At 40.0% G+C, this 26,710-nt stretch overlaps 4 protein-coding genes and 1 long non-coding RNA gene across 5 annotated transcripts in view; 1 reads left to right on the plus strand and 4 right to left on the minus strand.

Moving 5' to 3' along the window:
* The window catches only part of LOC146503413 (extracellular calcium-sensing receptor-like), a 40,362-nt gene extending 27,729 nt beyond the window's left edge, over window positions 1–12,633 (minus strand). Inside the window, exon 1 of the mRNA XM_085183830.1 lies at window positions 12,568–12,633. The gene's annotated coding sequence lies outside the window, so the exon portion shown is untranslated. The remainder of the gene's footprint in view (window positions 1–12,567) is intronic.
* Window positions 1–26,710, plus strand: part of LOC146503408 (uncharacterized) — a 276,290-nt gene that overhangs the window by 55,969 nt on the left and 193,611 nt on the right. The gene's annotated exons all lie outside the window — the stretch shown is intronic.
* On the minus strand, window positions 1,805–12,617 carry LOC146503415 (extracellular calcium-sensing receptor-like). Its single transcript, XM_085131061.1, has 10 exons — window positions 12,568–12,617; window positions 6,551–6,812; window positions 5,354–5,454; window positions 4,616–5,212; window positions 4,349–4,479; window positions 4,074–4,170; window positions 3,825–3,948; window positions 3,236–3,708; window positions 3,058–3,138; window positions 1,805–2,447 (listed from the first exon to the last, which is right to left on the minus strand). The coding sequence occupies exons 2-10, from the start codon at window positions 6,609–6,611 to the stop codon at window positions 2,091–2,093; spliced, it is 2,022 nt and encodes a 673-aa protein (XP_084987187.1). The 5' UTR covers window positions 6,612–6,812; window positions 12,568–12,617; the 3' UTR covers window positions 1,805–2,090.
* On the minus strand, window positions 20,844–22,453 carry LOC146503416 (extracellular calcium-sensing receptor-like). The gene has a single exon (XM_085183835.1). It carries the CDS (start codon window positions 21,812–21,814, stop codon window positions 21,125–21,127), a length of 690 nt encoding a protein of 229 aa, XP_085039961.1. The 5' UTR covers window positions 21,815–22,453; the 3' UTR covers window positions 20,844–21,124.
* Window positions 22,970–24,829, minus strand: LOC146503417 (extracellular calcium-sensing receptor-like). The gene has a single exon (XM_085183836.1). The coding sequence runs from the start codon at window positions 24,751–24,753 to the stop codon at window positions 24,064–24,066; it is 690 nt and encodes a 229-aa protein (XP_085039962.1). The 5' UTR covers window positions 24,754–24,829; the 3' UTR covers window positions 22,970–24,063.

A 26,710-nucleotide genomic window follows, 5' to 3' on the forward strand; every position in this document is an offset into this window, starting at 1 on the left:
TTATGTCATATTTTTCAGAAAGCCGAAGACACTGAGCAAGTCCCAAAAAGTCTGGATTTTTTTTTGCTTATTTATTGTTGTGTGGGCCAGACATAGAGCAGAGTTCCATAAGTCAGCTTGACACTGGCTACAACAAGTGCTGTGTAATTCAAATGAGACCCAAATGTTACACTGCATAGCTGACTAACTTATACGACGAGCTGTATCTGTAGCTGAATTGATCCAGACCAGGTAACTCTGAGTCTATACTGTCTAAAACTAAACTAAACTAAACTCCTGATATGAGGCACATTTGCTGCAATTATTTTCTTTTGTGTGGCATGTGTTATTTAAGTAGTCAACATTTGCTTTTATTTGTTGGATGGCTTGCTTCCTGTATTACTTGCTTTTAATGGTAACCATTAATGCTATTTTTGCTTAGACTTCAACCTTTTTTTTATTGGAATCCCATTACGTCAAGTCAGTTTGATTTAAGAACAAAATGTATAATTACATTCCATGTCTGCAAAAATCCAAATTCAAAACTCAAAATTAAAAAAGACAAACATAACATAAATGAAGGGGGGGAAATCACAATTGACTGACAAAGACAAAAATAAAGTTGGAGCATTAAAAAAATTACATTAGAAAATAGGTTGTTATTTAATCGAGTTTAAATAAATGCTTGGCTCATGTTAGAAGTGAATTTTTATCTTTAATACAGGTGTACATCATTATTTATATATTTCACAAATACCTCATAATTTTAAATACACATTTTTATATATTCTACTATAGAAATAGGTGTTGTAGAATAAAGCTAGGAAAGATAAGGCCACACCCACCCAATACCGAATGGAAATTTGGTTCACTGTGTAAAGAGCAGGAGGTTCTGCTCTTATCACTGACAGATGACCTGAGGGATGGACCCCGGCATGTTTATTACACGTTTTGCTGTGATACTGGATTGTTGGTGGGCTCTTTTAAAACTATCTGTGCTCCCAAATGTCTCTCTCCAGAACCCAGAAAGATCACCAACCTCCTACAACCTCAAAGTTTTCAACTTCAGTTCTAGAGTCAGCACCAGCTATTGCAGAGTCTGAACCGACTCCATTTTCCCAGTGTCAGTCTGAGCTTTCCCAGTTGGAGAGGAGGACACCTGCCTCTGTTATCAATTTCCAGAAAAGTTTTATTGCCAGTCTCCTGGTAAGATCACCACTTTGCTTTGCCTCCTGGTGATTCTCTGAAACACCGCCGTCAGTCTCTCCAGTTAGTTATTCAGTGTTGAGTGTTTCTTGACTAATTCAAATACATTATTATATAATAATATTTTAGCTTTGTATTGACTAAGCTTTAGGTAAATTATATTATAATAACTGGAGTACAGTGTACAAGTAGATAAAGTGCATAAATATGTATTATAACAAGAAGCTTATTTTATATTTTGAAGACATATAGATGTTCCGCAGTGAATGTCTAGAAAAGAATATCAGTGGTATAGACTTAATAACTGGGTTAATTTATTTTAAAATTCTTCTGTGCTGACCGAAAAGAAAAGATACATCATGAGGAAAATCCATCCATTCACGTCCGCTTATACTTTTCAGGGTCGTGGGGGGTGCTTTAGCCTATCCCAGCTGTCATAAGGAAAACGTCCAAGGTTATATAATGTATAACATTTCTTATAATTCTTTATTTGTATATAGGAAAAAAAACACATTGTGAAAATCTTGAGAGGTGTTGTCAACAGACATCATATTTAGTCTTTTATTTTAGAGAAGTAAATGGTTCAATAAATAAATTTTAAAATAGAGCAAAAATGTTTGTGCAGTATCGACATCAGTCGTGAGTTCATAATACAATAACTAAATTAGACAATTAACCTGTTTCCGAATGTTTTATTAAACGCTTCTCTATGGTGGCTTAACACCCCTGTTCAGATTGTCTAACATTTAGACAATGCTCCCTAAAGGACAGAGTAAATGCTGAAATCAAGGTTACGTTGGAAAGTAAAAGCTTTTAACAATAATGTAATGATCATATGGCATTTAATTTTTTTTCACATTAAAATATTATAACTGTACTCTCCCAAACACTGAGAATATAAATGATCATCTTTGATATTTCCCAGTCATGCCTTTCTTAATATTCTTTTCAGGGTGCAGTAAAATGATGTAACATTTGGGCACAAAAATACAAAGTAACAACCCAAAACTGGATGCTAAGATAGCAAATATTTCCACTGCCACAGCAAATTTCCCAGGAGAGCTGACATAAGCTGGAATGAAAGAAATCCACACAGCCCAGAAAATCAGCATGCTGAAGGAGATGAACTTCGCTTCGTTGAATGTGTCCGGTAGCTTTCGTCCAAAGAATGCCAGGAGAAGACAGACAAAGGCCAGTAGGCCAATGTAACCAAGGAGCAGATAGAATCCAGGAGGCCATGGCTCTTTACACTCCACAACAATCTAATGATGTCCAGAAATTTGTTAGAATGGATTTTGAGAGATGGTACATTTTATGTGATTATAATTATTTACTCTTTTGTGTCTACTTTACCCATTAAAGTGCCACTGTATATGATTTTATTATGTTGATGGTTAATGACAATATGAAAATAAATACAAAACCAATTCCCAAAGAGTTGATTATAAAAAAAATGTAAATAACAGTAGATGAAAGAATTTAATTTCTGAATCTTATAGATTAAAACATACTAACACTTTATTCACAGTAGAACATATAGAATTATATAGAAAATATATTGAATCTTTAAACTGATCACATGTACCATTTTAGCTTATTTTAACTTTAATGACATAAATGCATTTCACAAAATTTGGGACAGGCCTACTTATAGTGGCTATGACGTCGTCAGTGTATTCAGATGTATATCTGAAATTGCAATAAATGTTGTTGCTCCCATCCCAATGTTTTTGAGATACAAAATTAGCAAAATGTTTTTTTGGTTGTTTTTTCTTTCATTAAAAATATATATTTGAAAAATATTTCCCATGTCCGTTTACAATATTTTGGGCAGGCTGTGTAAGAAAATGCAGAAACAGTTTTCTTACTCACTTTTCCAGTTATAGCTTGGTAGTTTGAATTCCTAAATGGAAAGGGAGGTGCACCCAACACCCAGCCAGTAGAGAGACAAATCTAAAGGTTGGGGTAAAACAATAAAATAACACAATCTAAAATTATACAATGTAAACAAACTGATGTCAAAGTTTCAGACATTTTTTCTCCCTTTCACCTGAGGAGCTGTAGTGCACAAGATCAAAATCCTCTGCTGGGATGTACCAAACAGCATCCGACCCCTGGAACCAGGTACATTAGCCTGGAAAGCCAGAAGGACCACAATAGTCTTAACAAGGAGGCAGGACAAACACAGGACAAAGCTGATCCCAAATGCTGCCTGGCGGAGCCTACATGTCCACCAAGACGGCTGACCAATGAACACCAGAGAACACAGGAAACAGAGCTTGAGTGACAGGAGAAGCAAGAAACTTATTTCTGAGTTGTTGGCCTTGACGATGGGTGTAAAGCGGAAACTGTGAAAGACAATGGTGATGATGGTGGTCAGTATGAAACCCAGCAAGGTAATTGCTACCAGGATGATTCCCATCATGTCACTGAAAGAGAGGAATTCTTCTTCCCCTGCAACACATTTCACTTTTTCTTTGTCTGACCAGAAGTACTCAGGACATTTGCTACATTCAGTGGAACCTTTGAAAACACAAAACACAGAAATATGCATGTAAACCGTCAGAAACTATTCATTACATATCTGTAATTTTAAATAACTTTAATAGCATTTTGGAAATAAAAAATATATGGGCTACCAGTCTGGTTGCTGATCTCTCCATCTGCACACGGCAAACAATCAAAGCAGCATTTGGGCTCTCCTTGGCGTGTGGCCTGCCTGCTGCCAGGGGAACATGGAGCACTACACTGAGATACAGGAACCTGAACAAGGAACAGAAAAAAGATATAACAATGTAAATCAATAGGTTGTTATTTGACATGGTTACCAAAGACTTTTCACCATTTAAAGTAACATAAATAATAGGTTTGGGATAACTATGACCCGCCTGTGACTGTCTTGTTGTCCATACTATAGTGTTCTTCAGTATCTGCAGTTGTTGTCCTTGCTGAGCTGAACCATCATAATTTCCTACCTTGACAAAACTAGTAGAAAAAAGAAGAGATAATTTCAATGCAATGCAGTCAGGCAAAACAATAAATGCAAAAACATTACATTAAAAAACAATATTGGTATCCTTAAATGTATACAACAAGTGTAGTTCTTGGCTTATGATCATCTTCACAAAAAGTTAAAAAGTTAATTTAAGGTATGGCATTTCACCTAATTTCATTCTTGCTGTCCTTCTGCCAATTAATGATGTCATAGAGAGGGACTGGCTCTCCATTAGAGTCAAAATATACTTTCTCATCAAACTGGTTGGTGAAATTCACCCTTTTCAGATATTGAAGAAACTACATAAAAAAGATTATTAAAAAATGTTAATAAAAAAACTGATACAAATTCATCATGAAATAAAATAAAAAAAACAAACAAACATCGGAAGCTTGATTAACATATTTAACATTATTTGACATACAAATGAACTTATTCAGCTACCTGACCATTTGTAAATGAGTTGTGCATCTCACACAATCCCCCGCTAGGTTCTGTTGAGTTACAGTTTAAGAAAGTGTGCAGAGCATGGGCAACGGCATACACAGCTTTATACACATTATAGGATATTCGGGCCTCAGATACATCACTATAACTGCTATCTGTGTAACTCAGATCCTCTAAACCTGTGCATACAGTTTTTTTCAGAGCACCTTCATTACTTTTATCAACAGACATATTAAATGAACTTTGTCCAACAGTAAGCCCGACCATGAAACCAGAATTGTTTTGAGAGCCTAGTTTGTAGTTTTTCAAAGTATTAGTTTCATATTCTTCACTTCTGTCTCTTTCAAACTCTAGCTTACAACCAAAATATTCTTCCCAGAACATATTGACCAACTCCATCCCTGGTTTGGGAGATGGTCGGACATTCAGAAGAAACTCTTCCAAGCCTGGGATGCTGACTCCAGGGAAGGAGAAACCCAGTGTTCCCTCTAGAAGATTATGGAAGTCAGGAGTGGTCAGCTGATTAGCGGCCATCCAGGCTTCGCTGACTACCCATTGTATCCCTGTCATATTTCTCTGAGTAAGCTGGATGAAACAGAAAGAAATTATGATTAATGTGAAAACAATTCATTTGAAATACCTATCTTTTCATAATATAGCTTAAAATACTACAAAATGTGTCACAATATAGAGAAAGCCACACAATACATCAACTGAGCTACTTACTTCTGAAAACAAATCTAGCAAATTTACTTCTTTGGCAAATACCACCACAACCCGAGCTGTTGAACTCTGGAGTTTGTCTGCCATTTTTTGTATCTCAGCCACTGTGGGTGATGTCGGGATCGTGAGATGAAATGCCACACACCCACCTTGTTGTCCAAACTGAATAGAGAATGCTTGGATACCATAAAGACTGTAATCATCCTGAAATGTATCCCCAAAAAGAACTTGTAAATACTGTTTGTGTATATTAACAATTCTTTTTGTGCCCTGTATATGACTGATTAGCTGGAGATTTATTAAAGTCTTTATCTCACCGTAGCTCCTATTGTGCCCACCCAGAACCAGCCAAAGAAAGTAACAAGCTTTACGAGACCTCTAACTTGAAAGAGATCGCTTGGCACAGTTCTCAAGAATGATGGGTACAAATGCTTGTCAGTAAGACAGCTACAAGTGGCAAAATAACTCACCTATAAGGAGACAGGTTATTTTATGATATTGAATTAAAACAAACTCTAAACATAAATTATTATTAAATGTGATTAAGCAATTTATTACCAGTGGTATGTTGAAAGGGCCAAGCGTGTGAGCTACAGCTCTTGTAGGGGTAGATGATGCAAGACCAATCACAGCAGGCACCGGAGAATAATTCAGACAGGGGGAAAACTCCCTTGTTTTCATTTCTACTGTTAATTTTTCTTTCATGTAATTTTCTGCGTCTTTAAAAGTCCTAGGCTTTGACATGTTAACTTCAGCATGTCTTTTTTCTACAGAGGATAGGATCCCAGGCTTCCTTTTCATCCCTGCCATGTTTAATCCTTCCATTTGAATTCTGCTGTTTTCAGTTTCTGCTTTTTGTTTCACAGTTTTGGAGTAACTGATTAAGGAAAAAAGTGCTTGCAGACTGGTGTGGACATGGTCACAGCTGTCCATAATTCTGTAGCCTAGTTTAACACCTGGTAATAGGCTTGAATTATGATTAATTTCATCCACAGTGAAAATCATGGTCATCATCCAGCGAAACGCTATGTGGTCAAAGCTGACAAAATATGGAGAATTAAAATGAATAAATTATCTAAAGTGATACAGAAATCACAGGAATATTATCAAAACCCCAAATCTTTTTTTCTCTTTTGTTTTTAAACATTGAAATTTTGAAAGAAAAAAAATAAGATATGTATATATAATATTAACACTCACCCACTGCAAGATGTAACTTGAGGTTTTCTGTTGTAGCTGTACTCTGGCTTAGATGCAGCATAATGCAGCGGGAAAAATCCTCCAATCACAACATCACCATCTGAGTGCAAGGCTATGGGCTCGCTGCCAGCCAGTTTTGTACACTCAGGTAAACTGAAATCCTCACTTTTCACTTCCCCTTTCCGTAAACCACTCAGTGGTTCTCTCACAGCCTCTTCTTTCCTCATAACATCTCCTTCCATCATTTTTGGTTTTCTTTCAACTACAGTTTGAGGAACATCAGAGAATATGATACAAACAGGATTTAAAAAGAGATAAAAAAGCAGCCAAAGACAATTACTAAAAAGGATTGAATGCATTTTCTGTTGTATAAAAACTTTGTGTGCTGAAAACAGTTTCCTGGCTTTGGTTTTCTAACATATCCCGTAACAGACTAATGAAGAGAGTTAAAAACTCAATGCATTTGTCAATACATTTTTTCATATGAGTCATCATGAGATTAACCAATCAGAGTGACACAGACACATGGGAGAGAGGATAGCTCAACATGTACTCAGCAAAAGTTAATGTCTTCATCTCATTATATTTTTTAGAAAACCCAAGTGAAGTCACACTCCACAAGTGCCATAATATCTTGTTAATGTTTGCTCAGCTATGATTCTATGGCCAGATGAACAGCAGAAATCATACAGTGAGCTAAACACTAGGTACAGAAAGTGTTATGGTAGCTAAATGTGGTCCAAATGTTACAGGACACCTGACACCTCATACTATAATGTGGTAATATTATAACTGTAGCAACAGGTGGTTTTATTGCAGTCAGTGATGTCCTATTGCGTTAAAATAAAGGTGCTCTTTAAATTGCAAGAGATATAGGTCATAAAATTATTATTCCACTTTAACCCGTATGATTCCATGTAAGGCAGATAACATTTTGCTCATATTTACAGAGAAAGTCCAACAAATTTAAATATAAATAATAAAATATTTTTAGTATTAGATATGTCAAAGGAGCTTGCAAAGAAAAGCGTCTGGACTTCTTTAAGTTACTTGAAGACGTTTCACCTCTCATCCGAGAGGCTTCTTCAGTTCTAAGGTCAAATGGTGGAGAGTCCCAGATATAACCCTAGTGGGAGTGTCCCCCCACAGAGGGACAAAAGGACCCCCTGATGATCCTCTAATCGCCTGAGCCAAGGTGTGGAACTGGGTGTGGGTCCCAATCAGCCAGAGTTTCGGGTGATTTCATTGTGAAACCTGGCCCCACCTTATCATGCGAATTCCTGAGGTCAGATGGCCCAGGGTGTGAGTGGGCCTTAAGGCGTCTGGGAAGGGATCTCAAAACTGGATTATAGATGGCAGAGAGTTGGTGTCGTAAACCACCGCCTCTGTTCAAAGATGGTCGCTCACAGTGGACATAGATGGCTTCTTTCACTCCTCTTTCAAACCATCTGTCCTCTCTGTCCAAAATGTGAACATTGGCATCCTCGAAAGAGTGTCCTTTATCCTTAAGATGCAGATGGACAGCTGAATCTTGTCCTGTGGAGGTCGCTCTTCTGTGTTGTGCCATGCGCTTGTGAAGTGGCTGTTTGGTCTCTCCAATGTAGAGGTCTGGGCATTCCTCGCTGCACTGTACGGCATACACCACATTGTTAAGTCTGTGTTTTGGCGTTTTGTCTTTCGGGTGAACCAGTTTTTGTCTGAGTGTGTTGCTGGGTCTGAAGTACACCGGGATGTCATGCTTGGAGAAAACCCTCCTGAGTTTCTCTGATACACCGGCTACATAGGGGATGACAATGTTGTTGCGCCTGTCCTTCTTATCCTCCCTCGCTGGTGTCTGATCTTCTTTTCTGTGCCTCTTTGCTGACTTTAAGAATGCCCATTTAGGATAGCCGCACGTTTTGAGTGCTTCCTTTACATGTGTGTGTTCCTTCTTTTTCCCTTCAGGCTTAGAGGGAACATGTTCTGCCTGGTGGTGTAGGGTCCTAATTACTCCAAGTTTGTGTTCCAGAGGGTGATGGGAGTCAAACAGGAGGTACTGGTCCGTGTGTGTGGGCTTCCGGTAAACTTCGATGTTGAGGTTGCCGTTCTCTTCAATGTGCACAGCGCAGTCCAGGAATGGCAAACAGTCATCCTTCGTGTCTTCCCTGGTGAACTTGATGTTTTTATCCACAGCGTTGATGTGCGCAGTGAAGGATTCCACTTCTTGTGTCTTGATTTTGACCCAGGTGTCGTCTACATATCTGTACCAGTGGCTGGGTACTCTTCCTTTGAAAGAGCCAAGAGCCTTCCTTTCCACTTCCTCCATGTAAAGGTTGGCTACAATAGGTGACACGGGGGAGCCCATAGCACAGCCATGTTTTTGTCTGTAATAGCCTTCGTTGTATTTGAAATATGTAGTGGTGAGGCAGAGGTCTAACAGTGTGCAAATCTGATCGGGTGTGAAGTTGGTCCTGTCCTCCAAGGAGCTGTCTTCTTGTAGTCGTTTTCTGACAGTCTCCACTGCCTCCGTGGTGGGTATGCAAGTGAAGAGAGAGACTACATCAAAGGACACTATGGTTTCATCTGGATCCAGGGGAACACCCCACACCACATCAAGAACTCCACCGACTTCACTGACAAGGTCCAGAAACTTACCCTGGAAGCACTCAAAACGTGCGGCTATCCTAAATGGGCATTCTTAAAGTCAGCAAAGAGGCACAGAAAAGAAGATCAGACACCAGCGAGGGAGGATAAGAAGGACAGGCGCAACAACATTGTCATCCCCTATGTAGCCGGTGTATCAGAGAAACTCAGGAGGGTTTTCTCCAAGCATGACATCCCGGTGTACTTCAGACCCAGCAACACACTCAGACAAAAACTGGTTCACCCGAAAGACAAAACGCCAAAACACAGACTTAACAATGTGGTGTATGCCGTACAGTGCAGCGAGGAATGCCCAGACCTCTACATTGGAGAGACCAAACAGCCACTTCACAAGCGCATGGCACAACACAGAAGAGCGACCTCCACAGGACAAGATTCAGCTGTCCATCTGCATCTTAAGGATAAAGGACACTCTTTCGAGGATGCCAATGTTCACATTTTGGACAGAGAGGACAGATGGTTTGAAAGAGGAGTGAAAGAAGCCATCTATGTCCACTGTGAGCGACCATCTTTGAACAGAGGCGGTGGTTTACGACACCAACTCTCTGCCATCTATAATCCAGTTTTGAGATCCCTTCCCAGACGCCTTAAGGCCCACTCACACCCTGGGCCATCTGACCTCAGGAATTCGCATGATAAGGTGGGGCCAGGTTTCACAATGAAATCACCCGAAACTCTGGCTGATTGGGACCCACACCCAGTTCCACACCTTGGCTCAGGCGATTAGAGGATCATCAGGGGGTCCTTTTGTCCCTCTGTGGGGGGACACTCCCACTAGGGTTATATCTGGGACTCTCCACCATTTGACCTTAGAACTGAAGAAGCCTCTCGGATGAGAGGTGAAACGTCTTCAAGTAACTTAAAGAAGTCCAGACGCTTTTCTTTGCAAGCTCCTTTGACTACGATGACCTGGATGACTGAGAACCTTCACAGACAGTATTAGATATGAATTAACATATGAATATATTTTCTTTAACAATGTAATAAATCTGTTATAATTCATTTGAATCTTATTTAATATATCTGTCTTTATTTTTTTAATGTATAAATATAGAATTGCAGTTCTTGAACATGTAAATAGTGAATTAACTAACAAAGTTAGAGTGCACTAGTATGAATAATGTGTAAACTATGCATTTTCATTTTATTTATACTATATATGTATGTTATCTTCCAACATGGTGTATAAAAACAAAGTAGATAATGCATTTTCTGGAGAAACTGTTACTGGCAGTTTGTAGCTTGTCTCTGGTGTAGCTTAAAGGTTAGAGGTAAAGAGTTCCCAACCAAGTATGCTGAAGTTGCTTTCAGTTATTTTGGTCGTGTTCTTAGAAGCAAATCTCTTTGTGTGTAGTACTTTTAACGTCATAATTCCTGACAGGATGAGGACCCAAACACAAAAACATAAACAGAAAGCAGTAGCTTTATGCGCTGGAAAGAACTTGAACACTAAATGCTAGAAGCAAAACATAAAAACTAGAAGCTATGAAACTAAAACTCAGGAAACTGGGGAACTAGAAACAAAGGGACTAGGAACTAAGGACTGAAGGGAAGTAACAATGGGAATCAGGAGTATGGAGACAACACAAAGTATTGTGAGGGTTTGACACGACAACAAAAAGGGGATGACTGAGGACTAAAATACGCAGTCAGGATAATGAGAGGATGGGGAACAGGTGGGAACACAGCTGGGACTAATCAGACATAATGAGACATTGGGAAATCAAAACTCAAAACACTGAACACAGGACACGAAACTATCAAAGTAAAACAGGAAACACAAGAGACATCCACAAAGGCGCTGACTGAGGAGACCCAGGGAACACGGAACACGGATCACAGGAGGAGCACAGAAATAGAACCAAGAGACTAAATATGATAAATAACAATAAAATCAAAGTAATACACAACACAAAACACTGGGTCACCAACCCAGGACCATGACAATACCCATCAATGTTGAGTCTATTCTATATAAAATATTCTAGAGTCAAATGTGAGGCCATGTGTCTGTTGCCTCCCTAAGATGATGACCAGAGGGGCAACTTTTTCCTGTTCAACAATGTGTGGTGCTGTGATAAAGAATAGAAAAAGGGACACACGTTGAGCTGATGTCAGTTTCACAACAGGAAGGTTTATTCTTCCTAACAGCTTAGAACAGCTTCAAGTATCACCATACTAACTGCAAAGAAATGGCCTTATGCTTCAGTCCAGTTTACCATACATGGCCACAATTCCCTGAGCTAGAGACTGTATAAATCTCTCAATACAACTTTGACAAAACATGAACAAAATGTTGCTTAAATCCATTGATAATATCAGATCCACAATGTATTACAATAAACACATTTGTTTTACAAAGATAAACAAAACACAATAGTGTACTCTGTACTTCATTTTTAACTACATTTACAAACATCATAAAATTAACTAATTTTTAAACATTTTAATTCTTGTGCAGCACTAAATTATCTATGTGAAATGTATTTCCACTGTACTGACAATGTAACTTCTGTTTTTTAAAATAAAACTATTTTACTCTTTACAAGAAAATAATGTCTTTGACATAAAACAAACATATTCACTGTTCTTATACAACCTACAACTATATAGAGTGCAATGCTCCTTTAACAGCGTTCACTACTACTGTGAAGTCAGCATTGATCAAACAGTTTCCTTATAACACTCTATAAATGTCTTTGTATTAAACCACAACTTGTTCTTGTAACCACAAGATCAACCAGAAGAATAAAACATAGTATAAAACCCATTTATCAGAGTGCATAATACATTAAGAGTTCACAGTCCAGAGGTCTCTCACAGGTAATGGTAAATGGTAAATGGACTGGTTCTTATATAGCGCTTTTCTACTCATCTGAGCACTCAAAGCGCTTTACACAACTTGTGCATTCACCCATTCACACCCATTCGCACAAGCACATCTCTCTAAGTGCTTTATAGCTAACATTCACACACATTCATACTCCGATGGATGCATCGGAGAGCAATTTGGGGTTAGTATCTTGCCCAAGGATATTTGGCATGCAGACTAGGCGAAGCCAGGAATCGAACCACCAACCTTCCGATCAGTAGATGACCTGCTCTACCACCTGAGCTACAGTCACCCCTATCCTCACTAGTCACCCCAGCTAATCTGACCACCAGGTCAGATTAGCTTCCCCACACACACTCAGTATCCCACATTAGCCAAGTCCGCTAGCATTAGCATAATTTAGCCTGCAGCCTTAACCCACAATTCAGACACAACTCAGAACGAATCCATTTCTTTAGTGAGTTGCGCTCATTACCCACATAAACAACATCGTCCGTTTGTAAGGTCTGCAGTATACATTCATTTAAATGCATTTACTAACCTGTGATAAAGAATAGAAAAAGGGACACACCTTGAGCTGATGTCAGTTTCACAACAGGAAGGTTTATTCTTCCTCTGTGCCCCAAAACGCTACTCGATACCACTGCGCGTAATCCGCCCTCTAGAGGCTGGATGAAGGATAGCATTTTAAATGACAGGTACAAAAATACAATCACAACAAAAACCTTTGGTGGGGGGGGCTGTTTTCCCCAGTTTATTTCTGATACCAGATTTTACTAGAGAGCTATTTTCAACTCTCTACACTCTCCCTCACTTAAAAGAATGTCACCTGACATTTGTTTCTTCATGTGTGGACCCATCAGTGTATGAGTGTGCAGTCATTGTGGTAGTACGGCTGTGAATAGATGGGGTGAAAGAATGATGGGACGCTGTGTGTCCACATCCAGGGTTTGCTAGCTGAAAGGGTGTTCATATCTGCCCTCCAGTGCCAGTATGATGGCTGACCCAGTGCGTTGTAGATGAGTCTTTCTGCTGGTCTCCCCTTCCTCTGTGACCTCCTTACAAAGTCATTTTCTCTATTTTCTCCATCCATTTCCTCCATGTCTTTTTCTGCTAACTCCTCAGCCTCCACAACATCTTGCTCTCCCCCATATTCTGGCCTGTCAAGAGGACAGAACTCTCTTGCTGTTGCACGTAGCTTGGGCTGACTTTGAGAATCCTGCTTCGGAATGACAGTTTCCTGTTGCTGAGGGTGCTCCTGTTGAATAGCAGGTCCTTGTTGTTGAGGGTTCATGATTCTGTAGCATGGAATCTTCCTCCGGAAGTCATGGTGGTAGGTATAACCATCTTCCTCATCTGAGCTACTGGTTGCCGTTTCGTTGACATCTCTTACAGGTTGTCTTTGCCTTTTTGCTTTTGTCTTTTCTTCCACAGGAAGTTCTTCCTCAAAAGGTAAGTCGTTTACTGGTAGTAGGAGGTTTCTATGAAGAACCCGCATGGCTTTACTACCTCTCTCTGGCTGTACCTTATAGACCGGTCCATCTCCCAATCTCTCCACCACGCGATGTACTACCTTCTCCCAATAGGCGCGCAGTTTTCCTGGCCCTCCTCTCTCTGACAAATTTTTCACCAGTACTCTGTCACCTGGCTGGAGAGTGATACCTCTTACATGTCTGTCGTACTGCTTTTTGCTTTTGGCTGAGGACTGTCGGCTGTTATTTGCAGCTATTTGGTAAGCGACTCGCATCCTCTCGGCCCACTTTTGGACAAACGTTTGGTGGTTTTGTGCCTCAGTGTCTTTCCCTTGGTGAAAAAGTAGGTCAACTGGTAGCCGTGGAGCCCTGCCATACAAGAGAAAGAATGGAGAGTACCCTGTTGCATCATGTCTTGTGCAATTGTAGGCATGCACGATCTGAGGCAGATGATCTTTCCATTCACTCTTTTTCTCTTCTTGTAGGGTGCGCAGCATTTGGAGAAGTGTGCGATTTAATCGCTCCACTGGATTGCACTGAGGATGATAAGGAGTGGTGCGTGAGTGTGCAATTCCTGATAGTTGTTGCAGTCTTTGGAACAGGCTGTTTTCAAACTCACGTCCTTGGTCGTGATGCAACTTCTCTGGATACCCAAAGCGAGGAATAAAGTCCTGAAATATCTTTTCAGCAGCTGTCTTTCCTGATTTGTTTCTCGTTGGGTATGCCTGCGCAAAGCGCGTGAAGTGATCAACGAGGACAAGGATATACTCATATCCTCCTTTGCTTGGCTCCAAGTGCAAATAGTCAATAGAGACCAACTCAAAAGGTGCACTGGTGGTGAGGGATCCCATTGGAGCTCTCTGCTGGATATAGGGGTGCTTCTGTTTAATGCACTGGCATTTTTTTTGTCACGTATTCTTCCACATCTTGCTGCATGTATGGCCAATAGAACCGTTCTCGGGCCAGATGGATCACCTTTTCAGAACCTACATGCCCCATGTCGTTATGTAAGCTTTTCAGTACCACTGATTTGAGCTGTTCAGGCAGGACCAGTTGTCGGTTTTGGTTTGTTTTTCGGTAGAGTAGTCCATTTTCTACTTCTAACTTGTTCCACTCGTAGAGCAGTCTCCTTGTCTGTTTAGACATTGTTTTTTTCTCTTTTTCATTTGGAGTCCAAGCTCTCAGTTTCAAAGAAATAACTTCTTTAATAGCTGGATCTGCTTGTTGTCCAGCTCTAATATCTCTGGGAATGATGCCTGAAACGCTATTGTGTGGTACAGCATTTCCATCATCACCATTTAGTTGCAATGCAGCCACCCAGGGAACATCATCGTTTTGTACCATTTTTGTCTCCTGCCACACAGCAGAGACCACCTCCGGTGACACTGTCTCTGTATGGTCACTCATCTGCTGCTGCAGGTTCACGGGATACCTGGACAACATATTGGCATCAGCGTTCCTCTTTCCGGGTCTATACTTAATGTCAAAATGGAAATCCGCCAACTCCCCAACCCATCTGTGACCCACAGCATTTAGTCTTGCTGAAATCAGGATGTAGGTCAAGGGGTTATTATCGGTATAGACCGTGAAAGTTGGTGCATAATACAGGTAATCCCGGAACTTGTCGCAAATAGACCATTTAAGTGCCAGGAACTCAAGTTTGCCCGAGTGCAGATGATAGTTCCTCTCTGCAGGTGTTAAGGTCCTGGAGCCATACCCAATGACACGCAGTTTGTTGTGTTGGCGTTGGTATAATACAGCTCCCAGACCTTCATTTGAAGTGTCCGTGTGTAACACAAGTGGAAGATCAAAATCTGGGTAGGCCAGAATGGGGGGGTTTGTCAACATGTCCACCAACCTGGAAACCACGTTCTGATGTTCAGTAGTCCAAGTGACAGGTGAGCGAGAGGGAAGTTGCCCCTTGTTCCCTTTGGTCGCTGGACTTTTTCCCTTAACAGTCTGAGGCTTGATGGCATGACCTGTCTCAGCTGGGCTTTGGAGAATTTCAAACAAGGGCCTCGCCAGTCGTGAAAAGTCTTGGATAAAGGACCGGTAGTAGCTGAGAAATCCAAGCAATGTCCGGACCTCTCCAACTGTGTGAGGCTTCTTGTCTTTCAGGGCTAGAACTGCTTCCAAGTCCTTTGGATCCATCTGAATCCCTTCTCCTGACACCACTCGCCCGATGTACCGAATTTGTCTCTTAAAGAGCTCACATTTGGCTGGGCGAAGCTTAATGCCGTGTTGTCGCATCCGGTAGAACACTTGTCTTAGATGGTCTACATGTTCGTCAAACGTTTGGGAATAGCAAAGGACATCATCCAAATACGGCACGCAACACTCGTCTCTGATGCCCTCTAACACTCCCTCCATGCACCTCTGAAAGGCAGCTGGTGCATTCGTTAGTCCAAAGGGTATTCGTACCCATTCGTAGAGTCCCCAGGGTGTGCTAAAGGCAGTTAGATGTCTTGACTCCTCACTCACAAACCCTTGATGGTACGCACTCCCTTGGTCCAAGATGGAGAACCATGAATTGCCTCCTAGGCTGTCCAACAAATCCTGGATCCGTGGGAGTGGATGGCGATCTGGGACGGTTTTGCGGTTCAGCTCACGGAAGTCAACACACAGGCGAAGACTGTTGTCTTTTTTTCGCACACACACTACAGGTGAGGAATAGGCAGAAACAGACTTCCTAATCCACCCCCTGTTTAGGAGATTTTGGATATACTCCTTCACCTCCTTAAACAGTGGCCGTGGAATGGAATTGTAGCTTTTTTGAACTGGAGTGTCATCAGTTGTATTGATTTTGAGCTGTAAGCCAGGGACACACCCAATGTCTCCTTCTTCATGAGCAAACACGTCTGATTCCTCATAAAGCATTTGCCGTACCGTGCTCTGGTCAGGCTCCGGCAGGTGATCTAAATCCACATTTGGATGCCATCTTTCCTCCACACTGCCAGCCTGGCGATTTTCCTTCCCATTACTTTGTTCTTCACTGGTCAGACTTGTTTGGGTAGCGCACAGAAGGGTGTCATTGTGTGGTTCTCCAGGCCCCTGCATAGTTGGATGGATGTTTACAGGTGTGCTTTCAATAATTTCTTCGATGAATCCTAAGACTGCTTTTGGAGGTAAAAAAACTTCATGCCTTGTTGAATTCTGGATTGGTATACTCACTATTTTTGAGGCGCCAGCCGGCACTTCAATGAGCGCAGGAAATAACTCCAACCCATCTGGCAAGTGACAGTCTACATTTGGCTCAAACAACATGACTCCTCCTCCAGGAAAAGCTCTCATGCGGCATTTCACCTGACAGATCTGACTGCGGGGGATCGTGAGTCCCTTCTTTCCAACTCGTAATACTGGACATTCTGACTCTTCCAGGGGTTGCTTTGTGTGAACCACCGAAACAAGACTTTCAGCATTACTCTTCTGAATTCTCAGGGCTTCTGAAAGGAGACTCACTAAGTTGTCGTCATCTCTTTGATCACCATTCCCTGCAATCATCTCTTGTATCACATTGAAGCCTAGTAGTGGGCTGCTCAACCCTCCTCGACTTACTAGCATGGGAACATGAATAACAACTGAGCCATGTCTGCTACTTGTGATCTCAAGAAAAACTTCTATCCACCCTTCAAACAGCACATCTGTCCCATTAGCTGCAGTGACTTTGAGTGGGTGATCTGAGAGTAGGCTTTCCAGTGGCCTAATTGTCACATTTGGCAAGGCTTTTTGCACCCAAGACTTCTCCACCATGCTTACTTGGGCCCCACTATCCAACAACATTTGAAGTTTGACCCCATCTAGATAACAAGTTACCATACACCTGCCCCCAATCAGCTGGGCAACACGCTCCCTTTTGGACACTTGACATGATTTGGAGGTCTTGGTTGAAGATGGAATTTAATCTTTCGGGTACAGCTTCTCTGGGATTGGGGACTCTGCATTCTCCAAGGTCACTGGTGGTCCCTCCCCAGCGACCTCACACGGTTTCCCGACAGAGTTCCCTTTTGTAAGCAGCCAATAGCTCTGTGTCCCTCTTTTCCACATCGGAAGCAGTGTGAGCAGGTGTCATTTCCTTGGGATACACATTGGTGACATTTCCCTTTAACTTCAGGCTTGGCTGACTGTTTTATGTGTGGCAAAGGGTTGTAGGTGTTTTCTGTTGCCACATTCACTACCGGTGTGATGGCTTTCTCCAAACTTTTGGCCAAAGATGACACTTGGGCTGTTAACTCCTGTATAGCACTGCGATTGGCCTGCACCTCTGCCTGCACTTGAATGGCATTCTGTTTGTCAATGTCCAGCTGGGCTGTATTGATACTGATTGCTTTTTGTTTACATACTTGTCCCATCCTGGTTTTCCTCTCAGTGTCCTCCCTCAGTGATCTTGTGATCACGTCGAGTATAAAGTCATCAGTCACATTCATGTCTGAAATATGTGGTTGAAGATCTCGTCTGATGTATGAGGATTTTTCATTCATCCCCTGGTAAAGCGAATGAAGAAACACTCCCTGCACCAGTTTGCTATCATATTGAAAGTCTGTACCTTGTTTAGAAGCAAACATTATACGCTGCTTGACCCCCATTAGTCTATACATAAACTGTTGTGGGCTTTCTTTGTCATGTTGCTTTGCGTTACTTAGTTCCTGGAACAATTCAGTACTGCTCTTATCCCTAAGGTGTGCTTTAAGGAACCTTTTTAACTCAGCAAGGGTCAGGGTGTCTTTGGTCATGAGCATGTCTTTAAAGGTACCAGACTTAATTATCTTGAGCACTGTTCTTAAGACCTCAGCTTCTGAGAACCCCTCAGCCAGACCTTCATCAATTTGTTTACATAGACAGTTAAAACTCAAATCAGAAGCTGAGTCTGAGATTTGACCACCATGTATCTTAAATTCTCTATGTGGTAACAATGCAGCAACATCTGTCAGTTTTACTAAACCAGTTACAGGATCAGCAATCACTGATGTTGGAATACTCTTTTTCATTACTGATGCTTCTACTGCTGGTTCAGTCTCTGATACAGAAACAGCATCCCCTTCATCAGACGCTTGACCAAGTTCAACAGTTACCTGAGGTGCTTGCAGGTCATCAATGAGGTCACGAAATGCAAGCAGACGAGACATGCCCTGATCTTCGAGGCTCTTCAGTCGTTTACTTCTCAGAAAGTCAACAATAAAGTCAAAGAGCTCCACCTCAGTTGCATCCTCACCGGTAACATCTTCCACCTCTTCTTCTTGACACAATACTGCAAGTTTATGTAGCAGGTCCCTGTTAGCGGCTCTGGTCAGCTGATGAAGCTGGTTCTGGATCTCCCACTGTAGGTCGTGCAGAGTGGCCATGTCTGGATACCTGATGTCAATCGTTACTAATGCTGTGCATCAGAGGGATATGGATCCCACAATTCTTGGGCGATTAGCACCTGACCGCCATGGCGCTAATCCCAGACGAGCCCCCAGAATTGTTGCCTCCCTAAGATGATGACCAGAGGGGCAACTGGTTTCCTGTTCAACAATGTGTGGTGCTGTGATAAAGAATAGAAAACGGGACACACGTTGAGCTGATGTCAGTTTTACAACAGGAAGGTTTATTCTTCCCAACAGCTTAGAACAGCTTCAGGTATCACCATACTAACTGCAAAGAAATGGCCTTATGCTTCAGTCCAGTTTACCATACATGGCCACAGTTCCCTGAGCTAGAGACTGTATAAATCTCTCAATACAACTTTGACAAAACATGAACAAAATGTTGCTTAAATCCATTGATAATATCAGATCCACAATGTATCACAATAAACACATTTGTTTTACAAAGATAAACAAAACACAATAGCGTACTCTGTACTTCATTTTTAACTACATTTACAAACATCATAAAATTAACTAATTTTTAAACATTTTAATTCTTGTTCAGCACTAAATTATCTATGTGAAATGTATTTCCACTGTACTGACAATGTAACTTCTGTTTTTTAAAATATAACTATTTTATTCTTTACAAGAAAATAATGTCTTTGACATAAAACAAACATATTCACTGTTCTTATACAACCTACAACTATATAGAGTGCAATGCTCCTTTAACAGCGTTCACTACTACTGTGAAGTCAGCATTGATCAAACAGTTTCCTTATAACACTCTACAAATGTCTTTGTATTAAACCACAACTTGTTCTTGTAACCACAAGATCAACCAGAAGAATAAAACATAGTATAAAACCCATTTATCAGAGTGCATAATACATTAAGAGTTCACAGTCCAGAGGTCTCTCACAGGTCAGATTAGCTTCCCCACACACACTCAGTATCCCACATTAGCCAAGTCCGCTAGCATTAGCATAATTTAGCCTGCAGCCTTAACCCACAATTCAGACACAACTCAGAACGAATCCATTTCTTTAGTGAGTTGCGCTCATTACCCACATAAACAACATCGTCCGTTTGTAAGGTCTGCAGTATACATTCATTTAAATGCATTTACTAACCTGTGATAAAGAATAGAAAAAGGGACACACCTTGAGCTGATGTCAGTTTCACAACAGGAAGGTTTATTCTTCCTCTGTGCCTAACCAGTGTTTAACACACTAACATGGTTAGTGTGTTAAACACTAACCATGTTAGTGTTTAACACAGTGTTTGCCTCATTAGGCAGGGCTTTTGTTTTATCGAAGACGTGTGTGGACAGTACAGAGACTCTTGGTGGTTTAATCACTTTGGGGCTGACTGAATCCATGTGTAAGCAGGATTTGTTGCACACAGTTGGGCTGTAGATGAGGTAGAAAATAATAGTTTTTAACAAATAATTTTAGTTAAAACAAGTAACAGAACTAACAAGAGAAGAAAAATGACCAGAATCACTGAAACATGTTTCATATATTTTATTTACTTTCACATTCAAACATTATTTTAGTAAGTGATTACTACAGTATTAAACACAACTGGGTTTTCCAACACAATAAATGTACAACAAACACAAAGTTTTTCTTTTTTTCACATTAAAATAATATATATATATATATATATATATATATATATATATATATATATATATATATATATATATATATTTTACTCTGAAATAGAAATAAAAAATTCATCTTGAATATTTTCCAGTCATGCCTTTCTTGATATTTCTCTCGGGTCGTAGTAAAATAATGTAACATTTGGGGATGAAAATACATAGTAACAATCCAAAACTGGATGATAATATAGCAAATATTTCCACTGCCACAGAGAACTTTCCAGGAGAGCTGACATAAGCTGGAATGAAAGAAATCCACACAGCCCAGAAAATCAGCATGCTGAAGGTGATGAGCTTTGCTTCGTTGAACGTGTCTGGTAGTTTTCGTCCAAGAAATGCCAGGACAAGACAGGCGAAGGCGAGCAGGCCGATGTAACCAAGGAGCAGGTAGAATCCAGGAGGCCATGGCTCTTTACACTCCACCACAATCTAATAAAATCTAACAATTAGTATGTATACAGAGAAATGGTTCATTTTATATGATTTATTTGTTTCTGCTCTGATGTCTACACTAAACACTGAAGTCCTCTTCTATAGGATTTGAAGACATCTTACTGTATAACTTAGTGATATTATTGTCCAAGAATATAAATTGCAACAATTGGTGTTTTAGAACTTCCTACTCACTCTTCCAGTTGAAGCTTGGTAGTTTGGATTCCTGAATGGGAACGGAGGTGCGGCTAGCACCCAGCCAGCACAGAGACAAATCTGGAGCAGCATTAAATAATAGTTACAGAAAGTGGCTACAAAAACTGACATTAAAATTTGCTGACAGTTTGATATCTTTCCCACCTGAGGAACTGTGGTACAGATGATCAGAATCCTCTGCTGAGCTGTACTAAACAGCATCCGACCCCTGGAACCAGGTACATTAGTCCAGAAAGCCAGGAGAACCACAATGGTCTTAAAAAGGACGCAGGACAAACACAGGGCAAAGCTGATCCCAAATGCTGCCTGGCGGAGCCTACATGTCCACCAAGACGGCTGACCAATGAACACCAGAGAACACAGGAAACAGAGCTTGAGTGACAGGAGAAGCAAGAAACTTATTTCTGAGTTGTTGGCCTTGACGATGGGTGTAAAGCGGAAACTGTGAAACACAATGGTGATGATGGATGTCAGGATGAATCCCAGCAGGGTGAGTGCAACCAGGATGATACCCATGGCATCATAGAAAGAGAGGAACTCTTCTTCCCCTGCAACACATTTCACCTTCTCTTTGTCTGACAAGTAGTATTCAGGACATTTAATGCAATCAGTGGAACCTTTGGGAGCAGAGAACACAAGACAACAAGACATATGTGGATTAAAATTCAGGAACTCTTCATTCAAATCAATATGTTTTCAATACTTTTTAACAGTGCAACATTTTCATTCTTTAATATGATATGGGCTACCAGTCTGGTTGCTGATCTCTCCATCTGCACAGGGCAAACAATCAAAGCAGCATTTGGGCTCTCCTCGACGTGTGGCCTGCCTGCTGCCAGGGGGACATGGAGCACTACACTGAGATACAGGAACCTGAACAAGGAACAGAAAAAAAGTGAAAAGATTTTCTTACTGAGTATTTGACATAGTTGATCAAATAATTTTCAACAGCTTAAAAAATGTTTAATTTTAAAGTGGCATAAGAAATACATTTACAATAACTATAACCTACCTGCCTCTCTCCTTTTGTCCATACAATAGTGTTCTTCATTATCTGCAACTGTTGGCCATGGGGAGCTGAACCATCATAGCTTCCAACTTTGATAAATCTGGCTTAAAATATTTCAGAATAAAACCAAACCAAAGTTTTGGGTTATAAAGTAAATACCCATAACTTCTTGTTCATGGTTGTTGTAACAGACAGATCTTTCAAAGGGACATAAAAAACTTTGTCCACAGAAACCTATTCTAACAAAGTGTCACAGATTTAAAATTGTCCATGAATTCACAGTACACAGTGCATTAGTTACACGCTTTTGCACACCCTCTACAGTGAAAATAACAAATACGTTTTACAGATTAGAGTAAAAATCAATCATATATATATATCAACTGTAAGAATGTAATATTCTGGATATTTATAATTGAGCTATTTGCATATATTAGAGCTATTTCTGCTATTTTGTAAACGGTGTGTTATAATGTATTATTTAATTTAGTTAAATGATACAATACAATATAATATACAATGTCTTGAAGGAGCTGTAACAACATAATTTCTTTAGGGATTAATGAAGTATTCTGATTCAGATGTCATAACCTATTATACTGCCAACTGGTTGGGATGATCTACTGTTCAGTCAGTATATCTGACCCAATGAGGAAAAAACAAACTGAGGGGAAAGTGTTTGTAGCTTTTCAGTCTGGTTAACTACTGATGCATCGGACTAGAACAGCTTCTCCTCCACACAGTCATCATCTATAAATTACTCTACAAATTTAGCTTTAAGTAGAGTCTGTAGTTTCAATGCATTTAGAAAATGAGGAAGAACCAATGACACTGGCTAAAGAGGGCTGACATCACTTGGGAAGCTTGTAGAAAACTAAATAGAAGAAAGTAGAGAAGAAATAACAATTTAACATGAAGCAATGACACACTCCGGGGCCTGATTAACCCCAGCAGGGCCTCCTCGGATGAGGGTGTCTAGTGATAATGACTGAAACACCCAATGAATCCAAGGTCCAATACTGATGATGTGTACTATTTATTTATTTTTTATTAAAATCTAGATCAGATTTCTAATCCCTAAACCTAACCAAGGAAGTTAAAAAGAGACTGAAAAATGGCAGAACAGCTTGTGATAAAAGAACGAAACACCCTGTGAAGTTGAGGCACACAACGATGTGTCCCGCTGGGAAAGTTTCCAGGCGGCCTTTCCTCATAGTAGCTATCCCTCAAGACTTTCTCCATTTGAAGAAATGCATTATCAGGGATTGTAACATCTAGTCCTTTTATTGAATTAAAAGATAAATGAGTGAAAGTGAAATGACAGTCTTTCCATGTTTTTAACATTATATTTGTTGCTGAAGCCTAAAGTGACCTCCCCAAAACTGTTTTTTTGGTTTAGTTTCCTTCTTAACATTGAGCTGTTGGTTCTGTCACAAGTTAACCAACATAAACTATCATTGAACTATTAGCAGCAACCAATCTAGTTATGGACATTAAATTCTGTAACCGGAATGATTACACTACTTGTGCTATAAAAACTGTGATTTGAAACACCTATTTATTCACTCCATCTTAAATGGACAGTTAAATCTATGACAATTTTTAGAGTAGGTGTTCATAGTTCAAATTAGGATTAATACATACAGTGTTTCACATGTAATATTCACTTAAAAGTTATACTAAACCTCATTTTGTCTTTGCTATCCTTCTGCCAGTTAATGATGTCATAGAGAGGGACTGGCTCTCCATTGGAGTCAAAATATACTTTCTCATTGAACTGGTTGGTAAAATTGACCATCTTCAGATGTTGAAGAAACTACATCAGTAGAGAATTATAAAAAATAAAATATTAAACGAAACAAATAAAAAATATTTTTTAAAAATTACAAACTCAAAAGAAAAAAAAATCACATGAATTATGATTTGGATATTTTGTAATTGTTTCAATTACCTGGCCATTCGAAAATGAACTGTGTTTCTCACACAACCCCCTATTATGTCCCACAGATTCACAGTTTAAGAACGTGTGCAGAGCATGGGCAACAGCGTACACAGCTTTATACACATTATAGGATATTCTGACCGGAGATACATCGCTATAACTGCTGTCAGTCTGTCTCAGATCCTCTGAACCTGTGCATAAAGGTTTTGCCAAAGAACCTGCATAATTTCTATCAGCTGACATATTAAACAATCTTTTTGGTCCAACAGTAAGCCCAACCATATAGCTAGAATTGTTTTGAGAGCCTAGTTTGTAATTCAAAGTATCCATATAATTCAATCTTTCCAGAGTATTCACTTCATATTCTTTGGTTCTGTCTCTTTCAAACTCCAGCTTACACCCAAACTGCTCTTCCCAGAACATATTGATAAATTCCATTCCTGGTTTGGGAGAGGGTCGGACATTCAAAAGAAACTCTTTCAAGCCAGGGATGGTGACTCCAGGGAAGGAAAAGCCCAGTGTTCCCTCCAGGAGAAAGTGGAAGTCAGGTGAGGCCAGCCGGCTCGAGGTCACCCAGGCTTCAGTTGCTATCCACTGTATCCCTGTTACATTCCTTTGAGCTAGCTGGAAAGGCAACATAAACAACTGTGAAGACTATTCACGTATATACTTAAAAATACCCAAAATAGGATTTGTTACATTATTAATTAAGATGTTATTATTTACAAAATGCATCAATCAAGATACTAACTTCTGAGAACAGATGTAGTACATCTACTCCTGAAGTAATGACCACGACAACCCGAGCAGTTGAACTCTCCAGCTTATCTGCCATTTCTAGTATTTCAGCCGTTGTGGGTGATGCTGGGATAGAGAGATGAAATGCCACACATCCACCTTGCCTTCTAAATTGATTAGAGAATGCTTGGATGCCATAAAGGCTGTAGTCATCCTGAAATGTATATACAGAAAGCATTTATAAATCATGTTGCTGTCTAAAACTGTCCCATTATAGCATTTAAAAAAGTTTTTATCTCACCGTAGCTCCTATTGTGCCCACCCAGAACCAGCCGAAGTAAGTGACAAGATTTACGAGACCTCTAACTTGAAAGAGATCACTTGGCACAGTTCTCAAGAATGATGGGTACAAATGCTTGTCAGTAAGACAAGTACAAGTGGCAAAATAACTCACCTAGAAGGAGAGCAAGTTCTTTCTATATTATTGAGACACAAACCAAATATATAACATTATTAAACAAAGTTGTACAGATTATTACCAGTGGTATATTGAAAGGTCCAAGTGTTTGAGCTACAGCTCTTGTAGGGGACGAGTATGCAAGACCAATCACAGCAGGCACAGGAGAATAATACAGACATGTGGAAGATTGTCTTGCCTTTATCTCTTCTGTTGCATTTACTTTTATGTCATTTTCAGTGTTTCCAGGATTGTGATGAATTGCTGTCTTAACTTCAGCACTTTTCTCTTTCAGTATGGTTAGTATTTTTGACTTGGCTGTTATTGCCACAGTCTTTGATTGCTTCATTTCAATACCACTGTTTTCAATTTCTGCTGTTTTTTCTACCTCACTGCTAACAGCTTTTGAGTGAGTGAGCAAAGAATACAGAGCCTGCAGGCTGTTATGGATATGGTTGCAGCTGCCCATAATCCTGTAGCCTAGTTTAACACCCGGTAACAGACTTGAATTACGGTTAATTTCCTCCACTGCAAACACCATTGTCATCATCCATTGAAAGGGTCTTTCACGAAAGCTGCAGACATTTTTTTTTAAAACAGTATTTAAATTTTTAGTATAAAGAAATTAAATTAATTAAAAAAATTATGATTATAAATTATGTAATATAAGTATAATTTACATTTGTTCATCAGTCACAGTGCCACAATTCCATGTAAACATAGCATAGCAACATAGCAACTGACATAGTTTTTCATAAAATACTGATATTTCATTCATTCATATTTAAGGGAGAAAAAACAAAACAAAATGAAGACCCAGCATAGATTAATAATACCCTTACACTCACCCACTGCAAGGTGGAATTTGGGGTTCACTGTTGTAGCTTTGCTGTGGTTTTGGCACAACATGTTGCAGAGGGAAAAATCCTCCAATCACAATATCACCGTCAGAGTGCAGGGCTAAGGGCTCACTGCCTGCCAGTTTGACACAATCTTGTAAACTAGATTTGGAACTTCTCACGTCCCCAATCCTTAAACTATGCTGTGTCTCTTTCATAACTTCTTCTTTTCTCATCAAGTGTCCCTCCACACTTAGTGGTTTTCCTTCATCTACAGTGTGAGAAACGTCAGAGAACACAATGTAAACAGAATTAAAAAACAGATAAAGCATTAAAAGACATTTACCAACAAGGGCTGAATACATAATTGACCGTAACCCCATAAAAAACTGTATGCTGAAAACAATGGCCCTCCAACAGCATCTGTGACAAGCCAGTGAAGTGAGTTAAAAACTCGTGTCACTGCATTGTTCCAGATGAGTCATTATGACATTACCCAATCAGAGATAGGTTGACATGACTCTCATGAACCTTAAGTTACAAAACTCAAACACTGTGAGGT

This window comes from Neolamprologus multifasciatus, chromosome 14 (genome assembly GCF_963576455.1).
Source record: "Neolamprologus multifasciatus chromosome 14, fNeoMul1.2, whole genome shotgun sequence".
NCBI lineage: Eukaryota > Metazoa > Chordata > Actinopteri > Cichliformes > Cichlidae > Neolamprologus > Neolamprologus multifasciatus.

What these genes read in the sequence shown, in the direction of transcription:
- LOC146503415 (XM_085131061.1), bottom strand. Translation starts at nt 6,611, where the DNA reads ATGCTGCATCTAAGCCAGAGTACAGCTACAACAGAAAACCTCAAGTTA. An exon ending in CAAGTTACATCTTGCAGTGG is followed by an intron (nt 5,455 to 6,550) that starts GTGAGTGTTAAT and finishes CATCACCCACAG; the next exon opens with TGGCTGAGATACAAAAAATG. An exon ending in TGTGCACTACAGCTCCTCAG is followed by an intron (nt 3,139 to 3,235) that starts GTGAAAGGGAGA and finishes CCCAACCTTTAG; the next exon opens with ATTTGTCTCTCTACTGGCTG.
- LOC146503416 (XM_085183835.1), bottom strand. Translation starts at nt 21,814, where the DNA reads ATGTCTTGTTGTCTTGTGTTCTCTGCTCCCAAAGGTTCCACTGATTGC.
- LOC146503417 (XM_085183836.1), bottom strand. Translation starts at nt 24,753, where the DNA reads ATGTTGCCTTTCCAGCTAGCTCAAAGGAATGTAACAGGGATACAGTGG.